Below are 15,516 nucleotides of genomic sequence, written 5' to 3' on the forward strand. Positions count from 1 at the left end.
CACCACAGACACGGTTGTGGGACACCCCGGACTCGGGTCTTTCAGGGGAACGGGACCTTGGCGTTGACGGGCCTCCAATAGCGACGGGCGATTTTAATCCCGGCGCTCCTAAAACCCCGTCGCGTTCTCGGTCTGCAGGGGGGCGGCCGCTCGTCCGGGACAGGCCGGCGACCCGCACGCGTTCAAAATCTCTTTCTTTTCGTTGATTGTTGTTGTTCTTGGTGTTGTTGTTATTGCTATTATCGTTATATTCTCCGTTGTCCAGTTATGGCTGATGGTTGGAGGTCGCTCGCATTACTTGTTCTGTTTCAGCCGAGGACGGCTGGAATTTTCTCTACGGGGGAGGGTGGTGTAATGCGAGCGTAAACGGGCTCGCTGGATGTGACGTAACAAGTGGGAGAAGTTAGGGTCACGTGGGGGGAGAGCTTTTAAGGACAGGAACCGGAAGGGTTCGAGGAGAGAGTCAGAGTAGAGATAGGAGGAGGCCACGCGGGGCAGGAGGAGGAAAGTGGCGCGATCGCCACGAGTCGGAGACTCAGCACTGTCGGCCAGCGGTGTCCGGGCGCAGAGGCGACAGAGAGCCAGCAGCGGGGCAGCATAGTGGGCAGCGGTGGGGCTGCACATTAGGCAGCAGTGGGGCTGCAGATCAGGCAGCAGAGGGGCTGCATATCGGCTACAGTGAGGCTGCATAACGAGCAGCAGTGGGACTGCATGGTGGAGCAGCAACAGGGCTGCAGGAGCGACGGCAGCGGTGTGGCTGCCGAGCGGGAGACAGAGGAGACACTGAGCGAGGACGCCGTGCGGGCAAGATTGTACGAACCAATAAAGGACAACGGAGACAAACCTGGTGCAAGAGTCCTTTATTACATATATATGGCGACTTCATGTCTCTGTTACTCCTTTGTGCCTGTGTTACTTCTTCATGTAAATACGGCTCCTGCACGTCTGTACTGCTACTTCATGTCTATACTGCCCCTTCAAGTATGTTCTGCTGCTTCATACCCGTTCTGCTGCTTGCCCGTGTCGTGGCTGCTTAGCCCCCTCTATCCGGCCAAACAGAAAGTGATTGTGCATTAAGTGGCTGTGTACATGGCCTCAAGGTGCACATAGCCTGGCACAAGCTTCGTGGTGACGTCACCACCACTTAGTGGCCAATGGCGGTTGTTGTTGTGTACATGGCTACACGACCGACCCAATGCAGCATTGCCTGCCAGAGGATCTCGCTCATGGGACTGTTTCCAAATATTTCAAACATCTGTGAGTTCATAAAGTCTAGTTTATTTAACCCCAGGATCGATCATAAGCAGGCCAGCCTGAATGTTTCCAACCAGTGCAGAATAGAGAAGAGAGAAGAGAGTGCATAACTGGGGCCAAGAACACCTGGAGCGTTGTATGGCACTATATGCAAGGTAGTTGCCACAGCGTTGTGTAGCTAATGAAAATAGAATTCTGCTACATTTATTCAGTCAGATCTTCGCTACTAAACTGGAGTTAGCCATAAGCACACTGCCCAGGTATGGAAACTTCTCCACTATCTCCTCAATTTCGCTATCACTCATGGGTAATTGACTGGGTGGAGTATTTGATGTTACAAAATACCCAGGCAGGTACTATGCTTTTGTGAAACTGATGTTAAGGCTTCATCTCTTAGTGGCATGCTCCAGGTTCAGCTATTTCATGTCTATACTGCCCTTTATGTCTGCACTGCTGCTTGATATGTGTTCTACTTTTCACCTGTGCTATCCCTTCATGTCTGTACTGCTGCTTGTACTGCTCTGCTCTCTCCCGTGTTCATCTCTCTCGTTGTGCCCTTCTTTGTAATGGAATAAAACAAAGATGATACTCGGTGTTGTGTAGATATGTCTGAGGCAATAACTGGGTTATCACAGGGCTAGTAAAAACACAAGACAATGCCTGGGTTATTACTGCGCTAGTACACACACTAGCACCAGGCGGCTGTATGGACACGCCTTAGAAAATCCCTGGGTTATCACTGGGCGAGTATACAGACAAGCATCAGGCTGCTGTGTGGACATGACAAAGACAATCCCTGGTGTATCACTGGGCTATGACACACACTAGCACCGCAATGCTGTGCGAGTAGCTACTCAACATATGCACTGCTTGTGCCGAGGCCAATCCCAGTCAGCAGTAGCCATCTTGGGAAAGTAGGAGAATATAGTTATAGGCTCCTACCCAGATCAGCACCTGACTAAACTTGGCCAGTACTCGATTCAGAAGCAGAATTGAGCTTCTGCCCATGCTGCTATCGAGCTGCTATTGAGTCAATGCATCAGATAGAAGAAGTGTAACGACATAAATGAGCCGATCTATGGCGACAGTGGGTGTACTATACATAGGGGCTCACTATAGGGCAGATTTCCGGATGTCACAGAGGTCGGCTCAGGACATGACAGTCTGAGTGAACCCGTGAGAGCACGTGACCGGACGAGGGGGCACGGGGGCCCCCAGAAAGGGGTGAGCGGGCTACGTGATGTGGACCCAGAGCCTCCGCGAAGGATCGAGAAGGGGGTCATGTCTAGGGGCGGAGCCCGGTCACACCACAGGAGATATAAGCAGAGTCCCGAGAGGGAGCGGGGCTGTTCGATCCGGGAATGAAGCCACCTTCTTCGATCCTCGCTCTTCAGTCTCCGTACACGACGATCCGACGGTGTGTCGGCTGTTCTGGTTCAACCATATAGAGATGCCATTCAAGTGGTTAGGTGGTTAGAAATGGTGGCCACCACCTTACGTAGTTAACCCATAATGTACATAGTTACCCGAAATGTACATATTTAACCTTGGAACGTTGAGCAGTGTTAAATCTTAACTTTGGAGCTTTCGTGACTGCAGGAATTATTCTTTGGTTCTTTCGGTAAAGTCACGTATAAAGAAAAAATAATAAATTAAATAATAACATACGACGTTTCGATTGCAACACAAGCAATCATCATCAGGTATAATGAAATAGCGACATAAAATCTAACCAGAAAACTATAGACAGACATATAAGCAGACAGATATCACCAAGATACATAGAGCGAGCAACACATGTACAGAGAGGGGTGATCGTCTCTGTGGGGTGGCCTTAAATAGACAGAGGGGGGCGGAGGCAGCGAGAGGGAGGGGTTAGAGACAAAATTTACATGTCAATGAGTACGAGGAGACGCGTTGAGAAGTACGCAGGCTTAGAGGGAGAAAGAGACACACTAAAATTAAATAACCTAGCAAAGTATCGAAATGTTATGTAAAACGACACAGAGAGTCGGTCAACACACAATTAACGCATAGCCTGGTCGATTACGTATTTCAAAGATTGCTAAGTTAGAATTTAAGTGTGAAAATTTCAAAGAAAGACAAAACATAAAAACAAGAGGAACGGAGACAAAGCAGAACCTAAGAACGACAAAAAACGAGTGTAGACAGAAAAAATTACACTAAATAAACAGGCAGAGAGAGAGAATAAAAAACCCAGAGAGAGAGAAAAGAGGTAAACTTAGAACTTCCCCGTAGAAGTGGTTCAATCTTAACTTTGGAGCTTTCGTGACTGCAGGAATTATTCTTTGGTTCTTTCGGTAAAGTCACGTATAAAGAAAAAATAATGAATTAAATAATAACATACGACGTTTCGATTGCAACACAAGCAATCATCATCAGGTATAATGAAATAGCGACATAAAATCTAACCAGAAAACTATAGACAGACATATAAGCAGACAGATATCACCAAGATACATAGAGCGAGCAACACATGTACAGAGAGGGGTGATCGTCTCTGTGGGGTGGCCTTAAATAGACAGAGGGGGGCGGAGGCAGCGAGAGGGAGGGGTTAGAGACAAAATTTACATGTCAATGAGTACAAGGAGACGCGTTGAGAAGTACGCAGGCTTAGGAGGGAGAAAGAGACACACTAAAATTAAATAACCTAGCAAAGTATCGAAATGTTATGTAAAACGACACAGAGAGTCGGTCAACACACAATTAACGGTTAGCCTGGTCGATTATGATGATTGCTTGTGTTGCAATCGAAACGTCGTATGTTATTATTTAATTCATTATTTTTTCTTTATACGTGACTTTACCGAAAGAACCAAAGAATAATTCCTGCAGTCACGAAAGCTCCAAAGTTAAGATTGAACCACTTCTACGGGGAAGTTATAAGTTTACCTCTTTTCTCTCTCTCTGGGTTTTTTATTCTCTCTCTCTGCCTGTTTATTTAGTGTAATGTTTTCTGTCTACACTCGTTTTTTGTCGTTCTTAGGTTCTGCTTTGTCTCCGTTCCTCTTGTTTTTATGTTTTGTCTTTCTTTGAAATTTTCACACTTAAATTCTAACTTAGCAATCTTTGAAATACGTAATCGACCAGGCTATGCGTTAATTGTGTGTTGACCGACTCTCTGTGTCGTTTTACATAACATTTCGATACTTTGCTAGGTTATTTAATTTTAGTGTGTCTCTTTCTCCCTCTAAGCCTGCGTACTTCTCAACGCGTCTCCTCGTACTCATTGACATGTAAATTTTGTCTCTAACCCCTCCCTCTCGCTGCCTCCGCCCCCCTCTGTCTATTTAAGGCCACCCCACAGAGACGATCACCCCTCTCTGTACATGTGTTGCTCGCTCTATGTATCTTGGTGATATCTGTCTGCTTATATGTCTGTCTATAGTTTTCTGGTTAGATTTTATGTCGCTATTTCATTATACCTGATGATGATTGCTTGTGTTGCAATCGAAATGTCGTATGTTATTATTTAATTCATTATTTTTTCTTTATACGTGACTTTACCGAAAGAACCAAAGAATAATTGAGCAGGTTTGGTTGTGTCTGTGAATAAATGTGTTGCCTCCAAGTCTTGGTGTGCGCCTGATTAGAACCCACTACAGAAGTACTAAAGCTAGTACCTGGAACAATATGCAGCTAGTATATGGCTGGCACCCAAGTTTGTACTGGGCTCCAATGGAGCTAATATCCATTTCGTGCTGTGTTTGCGTTATAGTTGTGGGCCAGCACTGGGGATTGTGCACAAGCAGGAGTGAACATACTTGGCCACATGAGCTGCTGCCAATCCGATGCTCTCTGCATCTCTGTATCACACATTATTTCTCCGTTTATTTCTGTCTGAGTCTTTCTGTGCCTCTCTCTCCACACCCCTCCATGTCTGTTTCACTCTGTGTTTGTGGGTTTTGTCTCTTTGGTATGAATCTCCCCAAGTCCCCCACCAATGCTCCAAAATTAGATTTAAAACCAATCTCTGCCTTAGATATCACTGACACGCGCACTACATTAAAAACCTCATTCTTGGATGGTGCTGATTATCTTCCTGTCTTTGCCCTGCATGTGTGGATAACCACATTTCTGAACTCATCTTCCATATTTTTAACCTCTCCAACTGCTTCAAAAAGCACTGATGATCCAAACAACTACCAACCCATTCAGTTCTTATCCCCCGTGAACAAATCTTCGAAGGGCTACTAAAAATACAAATGACTGATTTGATCCAAAATAATAACTTATCTACCCCAAGCAATCAGCCTATAGAGAAAATGTCAGCACAACCTCAGTGGTGCTAGACACTCTTGATCTTATCTTCAACAGCCTGGATAATAATAAACACCTCTGTGTCATCCTATTTCTTGACTTTTCTAAAGCATTTGGTACAGGTGACACATTATTACATTGTAAACTTGTTCAAGAGCTACCTCTCAGGCCACACAGGTAATCTCAATAAACAGCCTTTCCTCGAACAAAACCCCTGTCACCAAAGATGTCCCTCAGGGCTCCATACTCGGTACTCTCAACAATTTAGGAGACTCACTGATCCACTCCAACCTAAATCTGTTTTCTGATGACACTGCTGTGGTGGTGTATAGCAAATCTGAGGATTAGCTGTTTACTAAGCTGCAACAATCTTTGACTTTCGCCAAATGCAACTAAATGATCTAAAACTTTTTTTCTGAATGACAGCGAGACAAAACTTATAGTGCTCTCTTGAAAATAATGAATTGAACCCCCTCCCCACTACATTTATGGCGTATGACTCTCAACAAATTGAACTTGTTGATTAGTTTAAATATCGAGGTGTCATTCTTATTCACAAGCTATTTTTCTCTGTACATGTTGATCATGTTTGGAAAAAAATAAAGAAAAAGATTGCCTTCCTGTACATAAATAAACTTTGCATTCAAGCCTGACTACAATTGGATATTGTTAGAGTTGCTATACTTTCCATATTGAACGACTGTGATGTTATTTACAGACTTGGCATAGGCACAGCGCTCAGAAAACGTTGGTCCATTGTACCACATACACTCGCATACACACTCATTCTCTCAATCTCACACACTCTCACCGGCACACTTTCTCACATCAACTACTTAATCAAACATTACCACACTCTCTAAAACTCGAACTCTCTCACTCACAGACTCAGGCTCACCCCCCCCCCCCCCCCGCGTGACTCACAAAGCGCAGCACGAGGCCCTGGCAGGCATGGTGCTTGAGCAGGCTCAGCAGGTACTTGAGGCCTCCACAGTCCACGAATGTCTTCTCTGCAATCAGAGAGAGAGAAAATAATCACTCAGAGATCCCTCAACTCAACCCAATACATGAACTACAATACCCATACACGCACCACGGTACTCATACATGTGTAGCGCCGTAGATGGGCCACACATACCTGCAGTAGTGGACAGGGCCCATCAAGGGCGGCGGTACCTCGTACCAGCAGGGAAGTCGCTGCATTGCCCAACCAAAAAGCAGGAGGGGCTGCAGGGTGTTCTGGGATCCCCCACTGCCCCTTCCCAACGGGAGGGGTCTGCGAGGTGTTCCAGGATCCCCCGGGACCCCGCCCCTTCGTGGAGAAGGTGTATAAAAGCGGACCTCTTCAGAGGTTCAGGGCCAGTCCAAGACAGAAGCCAAAAGACCAGCCAGCCTAGGACCCTGGGACCCCTAGCCCTGCTGACCTTGTAAGGGCCGAGGCTCTGTGTGGGCCAGTGGCAAGACCCTAGGACTCCTGGCCTGACGTCCTTGTAAGGGCCAGGTCCGAGGAAGCCAGTGGTTGAGACCCATACCTTGGCTGGGTCGGGTCCCCTAGGTAATTCATAGCCGGAAGACCTGAGAGCATAGCCGGTGTCAGGCACGTTAGACGTAGGCTGTGTTCCTAGTCTGTATACGAAGGTCGCCTCTACAAGTGTCTCCAGAACTCACTACACATGCACCACGATACCACTGCACACACCACGATACCCCTAAATGCACCACAATACCCCTACACAGACCATGATACCCTTACACGCATTACAACATAGACAGTCCCTGGGTTACGGAAGGGTTGGGTTCCTGAGAACGATCCGTATGTCAGAAACTGATAAATATCCCCCCAAAATGAACGATAAAATCCCATAGCCGGAAATCGTTGTAAATTATGAATAATTGTATTGCTAGACGAGGAAGAAGGATAGGAGACAAGCATTACAATTGTAGTGACATAGAATTGGTCACGAAGCAGCATAGCGCTGGCTGCTGGCAGGTAAGGGGATCTGCAGATTGTAGTAGCCCTGACTGACAGCAGGCCACGTGATAGACCCAAGAGGGATCTAGGGGAAAGGTTACAGAAGGGACATGTCGAGAGCTCGCTCGTAGGTTCTAGAAGGGAGGTGTGGCCGGGGTGGAGCGTGGCTACGCTGAGAGTATAAGAAGGGCCTCAAAAGGGGACCTCGGGGCTGTAGTTTGGAGTGGGATTCCTGTCGTTGCTGCTGAAGATCATCACCATCAATGCTGTCGTCTCGCCGCCTTCGTCGCTGTCATCCTCACTTGATAAATTACGCTACTAGGTCATAGTTGACGGTCTTAGTATAGCACCATCAAGTCAGATGGCTAGTGTTGTGTGTAGGATAGCAACCAGTGTGGAGTTGCGTATAAGCGAGTGGCAGCAGAGTGTGTAACCATATAGGGTGTGTATTGTATAAAGTCTGAGGTGTTAATTAAATAACTGCCTCCAAGAACGTATGTCTCCAAGTCAGTCACTACACGATCATCGGGGTCAACATCAGCAGTCATAGGTTCTAAAGGCAGGGCTGTAGAGGGAGCTGCAGCCAGCCCTGCGTTTTAGCGTCACTCTGCGGTATTCATCCCCTGACTCACCGCACTGGACGACTTGCGCTTACATAACTAACGCAACCATTTCCGCAAGTTGAAATGTTTTTTTTACATTATTTATGGGAGCATTTCCATAAGGTCAGATTTCCGTAAGCCTGATCTTCCGCAAACCTGGGGACTGTCTGTACTCCTATATGCAACAATCGTCATTCACCACTCAGTGGCGATGACGTCACCTCGGCGCCTGCACAAGGACATGTGCTCGTTAAGGCCACGTGAAGTATTGAATGCCCACTGGCAGGAGGTCACGGGACAGTCCCAAGTACCATGGGTTTACTGACTGAGATAACTGGCCGATGGATCACCTGTGCCCGCTACTGTGTCAACTTGTTTTGTTTTAGCTGCGAGAACCTCCACTCATTGTTGTGAGCGTTGCTCATCTGCCCTCCGTTGATGCTGAAGGGTGTGTTGTATATATGAGCCTTTTTCCAAAAGTCATATTAATAATAATTCGGCCAATATATATATATTTTTTTTAAATAATAAATAATGAAACCAAAACATTTAACACCGCAGCACACACACAAGCACCAAGCATCTGGAGGTCGTAAAATGCCATTAAATAATAAACCCGGGGCAAAGGAAGGAGCCAGTCATCAAATCAGAACAACCCACACACGAACCCCCCCCCCCCCCGCCGGATGAAGGATAACGAAACAGACGTTTTTTTTTCGTTTGTTAACTTTTTCTCATGTTTCTTCTAACAACGGTAAAAGTTCAAACTTAGCGACAAAGATTAGGTGAACATTATAAACCCACACACTCACTCCAATTAAGAACCAGGCTACAATCTATATCAGTGGATTATTATTTCTCATTTATTATTTTAATACTAATGTAATTTATTTTTATCTTTATCTACGCGACCTGACCAAAACGTCAAAGAAGAGTTCTGGCAGTCAGGGATGTTCTTAAGCCAAAACGAATTCTCTAACCTCGGGATATCAGATAATAATAATAACTCGAGAACAAACAGCACAAACCCAGGATACAGGCGGTGGAACGAAGGTTAGTAAACCCTATGAAAATACGTGGTAATACCAATGCTAAATCACAAATCTTGAATAAACACAAACCAAATATTAATTATGAAGTATTAGACCAAGGGTCATCCAGAAGAATAAGGGCGAAATAAGTCAATCATACCTAACCAAGATGTAATGTATTCTATAGAAAAAGAGCCTCCCAACCGCCTTTGTCTTCCGACCGCACGTAATAGCAAGATTTGCACACACAGGCAAAGAAGGTCACACCCACCGCTACGGAAGGAGGGGAGCGGGGAAGAAAGGGAACCCCCTCCCCCCCCAGGTTAATTATTGCAGGGGCTGAAAGGACACACGTGGAGGCAATCTGGGAAAGCCGCTTCCATTGATGAACTTATATTACCTCAATAAAATCAACACACACACGGACACACATACCACTTCCCCTCCCCACAGCAAGCGACATCGAAGGAAATTCGGGTCCTTTGTGAGAAGGGAAAGAGAGGGGGGAGGGGTTATATATTTCTAAGTACAAACACGATTCACAAATCGTCAGTCTTGCGACGCAGTCTTGTGACGCAGTATCGCGAGGGAGCTGGGGCAGAAGCTTGCCAGCAGGCACCGACATCAACCATGGGTGTCGTGTCTCGCAGAGAGAAGGGACGAGGTGTCGTTAAGAGCTGAGTTCGGCATGAGCCGACAGAGTTGCGCTGACGAGCAATCAGCCAAGAGAAAGGGCGGAGAGCGTCAAGCATCGACCAAGCGAGCATGGCACAGGACCAGCAGCATCAGACATTGGTGCCGGTCACCAGCGAACGAGAGCATCGAGCATCGCCAGAGAGAGAACGGAGCAGTGAGCAGCGCCACCGAGCGCCACCGAGCAAAGGGTGTCAGCTGCCAGCGGACAAGTGGCGAGCGTCGTGTCGACCCGTCATCCAGCAGGGGAATGAGCCTGACCGGCTGCCCTTGAGGAAGAGGAGAGCGCCATCGAATGCACCGTGTGTTCGACTACACACCGACCTGCACCAGCTGGGAACCAAGACATCCAGCAGCGCACGATCTGACGACTGAATCATCGCGCACCGCCGATGGCGAGCACCGTGCCGACGCAGCTCATCTCGCAGCGGAGAGAGAGCCGGCGGCTAACTGCAGACACGCCCGCGCGAGGGAGAAAAGCCATTGTTTGTATGCCCTTCCCCCACCCTCACAAGCTCACGACACAGCTCCCGGCCTCTGCTTAACACAAAGAATGTATCAAAGGGGACAATCACACACACCCACACATGAACCATTAACTGGTCGTGAAGGCATCGCTGCTCATAAAGTGATAAGAATGCGGTCGTTTATAAGTACATTAGTCGTCATTTTTTTGTAAAAAAATGTTTTATCTCCTAAAATTACCAATAAATGCATCGATGCAAACTAAACTTTTGAAACCTTCGTTACAAATCTACACGCTCACAAGGAGAATATTGTGTTAAACCTTTCTTTTGAACACCAAATCTTGCCCACAAATTAATTGAAGCTTAGCCACCGCCGCACACCATTGTCTCAAAACATTTCGTTAATTATATAATCTTGCCGATGAATCTATTGACGTGTACTTTTACCTTCGGGATATAATAATTAGATTTTTATTGCCTGTCGTATGAATATCGTCGCATGCATGTTTTAAGGACTTTTCCTATCGCCGTATATGTTCGCGTACTCGGAGGAATTAATCAATTGTTTGGTTGCCCAGTGAAACAACGCAATCATTGATGGTTAAATGTACTGCTCAATGAGGGAAATTTCCCCGATGATACTGTGGATAATTCCAAGCATGAGAGTTCGCATATTAGAGTGTTACGTTTTTGTTTAGAATTTAAATTGTTTAACACAGAAGAGTCTGAGTGCTTCCTTCCTGAGTTCATGCGTAACAATCTTATTCATAAGAACTGTATCCTGCGTTGAGATTTGAATTTGGAGACCTGGCATAAACACACTAAGATATAATCAGTAAATGTTTAAGCAAGAAGCAAGAAGAAGAATTGCATCATCCCGATTGATAATACGACCCTAGACAACGAAGCGAAGCCTAATTATCATAACTGCCTACATAAGCATAATCACATAAATTCGCATAAATTAATACGATTATCTCTGTATTTAGCTTAATTTATGCACATAATTTTATAATTTGGCATGATTCCCGATAATTGCGCATTTTTTCAATCTTCAATTCATTTGTATTATTTTTATAATTTTTTATAATAAACCCGACATATACAACAACTGCCCAGTAGCATCCTTAACGAGCCTCCTCCACAGAGGCCGATCTTGACACTGCTGGTACCAGTCATCGCTAAGCCCACCCAGCTCCACATCCTCTTGTACCACATCACTCCATCTCTTCTCTAGGCCGTGCCAAGCCCAATTAGCCCCCTATATCCGGCTGATCAAAAGCTGTTTAGGAATGCGGTGGCTGGGCATGCGGTCTACATGAAACAGCCAACGCAGCCTTGCTGGAGGAGCTCACCGATGGGACTTTGTCCAGATCTTTCAAGGATATGTGAGTTCCACACCCAATCCAGCCTGATTAAACCCAGGATGGATCGTAAGCTAGCCAGCCTAAATGTTTCTAACTGGCGAAGATGTTCCATTAGGGGGGTCCATGTTTTGCAAGCATAGATAAGGGAGGGCATGACCATGGCTGAGAAGACCCCAAGCTTTGTGTGGAGCGACAGACCAGGTAGCTTCCACACAGTGTTACAAAGCCGATTAAAAGATAAAGCCGCTGGACTGATTCGGAGTGATACCACTGCTGTCAAACCAGAGCTGGTCATGAGCACACTGCCCATGTATAGAAAACTCTCCACTTACACCACAACTGCTCCATCACCAATGAGGAGTTGAGGGGGTGGAGTGTTTGATGGCACAAACTACCCAGGCAGGTACTTGGTTTTGGTGAGGCTAATGGTAATACCCCACCTCTTAGTGGCACATTCCAGGTTCAGAAGCAGCACCTCTACCTCCTCCTCTGAATGAGCACCAATCACCAGCTCATCAGCATACATAACACGGCGGACCAATAGGGTGCCATCCAATGACCACACCCAGGCATGCATCAGTCTCCCATTGTATCTCTACCAGATGGAGATTCCTCCGGTACAGCCATAGAAGGCGTCATGAACTATGTGGTCGAAAAACATGTTAAATAATGTGGGACCCAGAAGACATCACTGTCACACCCCAAGGTGAACAGGGAATGGCTCTGAGTCCGGACCACGTAGTTTTACCTAGGCCTGCCCACCATCATGAAGGCTCTTCATGATTATGAGCAGAGAGTCAGGGACCAGAGCCGAGGTCTTTTGATGGTATGATAAACCTTGACTAGGTAAAACAAAGCAGAGATGTAGGTCCTTTTGTAATTCCTTACACCTCTGCTGTAGCAGGCGGACAGAAAATATGGCATCTGTGCAAGACCGCCTTGGCCTGAAACCACATTGGGGCAACTGCAAGCCTCTCATCAGCGTGCCTGGCAAGGTGATGCTGAATAATCCTTGCCAGGACCTTTCCTGGCAATGTGAGGATGGAGATGCCCCTGTAGTTGTTAATCTGTGCAGTCCTCCTTCGTAAAAAAGGTGGACCACTAGGGCATCCTTACAATCATGTGGAACCCATCCAGTGGTTATGTCATTTAGGGCAGTCTGTGAGATCATCTCTGACCGGTGCTTTTCCTGGTCTCAGACTCTGGATTGACGTCCGTACTTCCTCAAGAGATGGTAATTCAGCCAGCCAATCACACACACTAATACACACACACAATATCCATAAATACACCACGATATTCCGACACACACCACGATACCCATACAAAATAAAATACTCCTATATACACGAACATACACATGATACCGCTACACACACCACAATACTAGAAACAACAACCAGCATTTTCCACGAAGCAGCGGTGACAACACCATAGCGCTTGTGCCAGGCTAGGTGCACCTTGAGGCCACATGAAGTGTGGAAGGTTCAGTGGCTAGAGGTCAAGGGACAGACCAAATTATCATGGATTGACTCACCGAGATGACCGACAGATGCCCTATCTGTGCTCCCCACTGTGCCTACTGGCTGCGTTTTTAGTGGAGTGCCAGGTGGCTCGTTGTTGTGAGTGTCGACTTCCTCCAACTGAGCAGTAGCATCCTTCATGAGCCTCCTCCACAGATGCCTATCTTTGACATCGGCAAATCCAATCAGCTCCACATCCTTCTGTATCTCATCAGCCCAACTCCTCTGCAGTCCATGCCGTGCTCATTAAGCCCCCTCTATCCAGCCTAATAGAAAATGCTTGCACATGCACTGGCTGCGCATGAAGGTTACATGACCCAGCCAATGTAGCCTCACCTGCCAGAGGATTTCACTGATTATGTCTAGATATTTCAAACATCTGTGAGCTCCTCACAAAATCTAGTATGGTTCAACTCAGGATGGACCCTAAGCAGGCCAGCCTGAATGTTTAAAACCAGTGCAGGTGTTCCTTCAAAGGGGCCTACGTATTCCAAGTGTAGTGGCATAGAATAATATTCATGTAGCAGCATCGCGCTGGCTGCTGGCAGGGAAGGGTATCTCTGGCTTCGGCAGCCCTAACGTCAGCATGCCATGTTATACACCAGAGGGGGATCTAGGGGAAAAGTCACAGAAGGGGCGCATCAAGAATCCGCTGGTGGGTTGTACAAAGGGGGCGTGGCCGGGGGCGGAGCCAGGCTATGCTGATAGGAAAGAAGGGCCCCTGTAGGGGCCCCTGTAGGGGACCTCGTGGCTGTCGTATGGAGAGGGATCCCCATCATGCTGCTGAAGTCTTCACCATTCTTCTCGTCGTTCTCCACCATTCTTCTCGTCGTTCTCCACCATTCTTCTCGTTGTCTTCACCATCCTTCTTGTCGTCGTCTCCATCTTCCCCATCTTGGGGCATCACCAGTCAGGCAGCCTACCAACTGTCCTGACTGAGTAACGTCGCCGACCATAGACAGACTTATTGTAGAGTGTTAACCCCGATGGTGCTTGTTAATAAAGTAGTAACTCCAACTCTTAGTGTCTCCGAGTTAGTCACCACACAAGCATAGAGAAGGCAGTTCATAACTACGGCGAAGACCTGGATCTTTTTATGGAGCGATACGCAAGGTTGCTTCCAAACAGCATAATGCAACTGATGAAAAAATGCCACTTGATTGATCTGGAGTGAGACCTCTTTCAAACTGGAGCTGGCCGTAAGTACATTGCCCAGGTATGGAAATTCTCTACTTTCTCCACAACTGTATGTATGTTGAACTTCTTTCCCACTGTATGTAGCCAACCATGCTAATGCCACATGACATAAGATACCCAGGCAGGTACTTTGTTTTTGTGGAGTTGATGGTAAGGCCTCATCTCTTAGTGGGATGTTCCACGTTCAGTCGTAGAGTCTCCAACTCATTCTCAGAATGATCAGCAATTACCAGATCATCAGCATACATATGTAGTAACGCTTATGACTCGTTCACACCGGAGTTGGAGGCACACTTGTTTATTTAACACCACACGTTGTGACATACACACTGAGGGGGTATCGGCCCCCTCACCCGTCTATCTGAGGACACACCTCTAGGCTAACCCTAGCCTGCCTCTGAGTCCTCCTCTAATGGGCTAGGGGAGGCTATCTTGGCCCGACACTGGTCAGTCGGGCCCGGTACCCAGAGTCCAGACCAGCACTGGCTCTGGCTCTGGTACCACGCCACTGGCTCGAGCCTGCGCGGTCCTGATAAGGACGGCGTGCCAGGGGGAGACCAGGGCTCTATCTAGGACGTCTTTCGTCTTCTCTTCTTAGCTAACACAACACTCCCGAGCCCTTCGATACATTCCCCTTTTATACCCAACCCCTCCCTGAGGGGTGGGGCCCCGGGGGATCATAATGACCGAATCGACCCCCCAGGGTGTCTGGCGCGGACGTCGCAGAGGGCACCTGCTCGTGCACACATGTAGCCCCGCCTACTGTGTTTGTTTACCATAGGCTGCCATGCATAACGGGCTCTCTCTCTAACACCCCTACATCACTCCCCCCCGCATAGCATGCAGCCGTCCCGGCTGCCAACATACAAAAATTTGACAATAAAGGTGCCTTCACCCCCTGACCGCGCGTGTGCCTCACTATTTTTGAACAATAACAGGAACCAGAACAAGAACGCAACAGCAAGATGAGAAAACAACCCGTCGCACCCCCCCCCGAATAAATACGAATTCCGTAAAAAAAACAGCCTATATACAATCAGCAGGGAACCCACCACGCACACACAACACACGGTGAAGCCAACATATGTACATCCGAGGAGTGGGGAACACACCACCCACACAACATCCA

The 15,516-nt window shown here is 47.2% G+C and overlaps 1 protein-coding gene across 2 annotated transcripts in view; it reads right to left on the bottom strand.

Moving 5' to 3' along the window:
• LOC144736816 (uncharacterized) overlaps nt 1–15,516 on the bottom strand; it is a 674,279-nt gene that overhangs the window by 385,376 nt on the left and 273,387 nt on the right. For both annotated transcript variants that reach the window (XM_078619463.1, XM_078619471.1), the window contains one exon: nt 6,460–6,545. In XM_078619463.1, the coding sequence (XP_078475589.1) occupies nt 6,460–6,545 (86 nt within the window). The remainder of the gene's footprint in view (nt 1–6,459; nt 6,546–15,516) is intronic.

The sequence above is a fragment of the Lampetra planeri genome, chromosome 3, assembly GCF_965212315.1.
Source record: "Lampetra planeri chromosome 3, kcLamPlan1.2.h2, whole genome shotgun sequence".
Classification (NCBI taxonomy): Eukaryota; Metazoa; Chordata; class Hyperoartia; order Petromyzontiformes; family Petromyzontidae; genus Lampetra; species Lampetra planeri.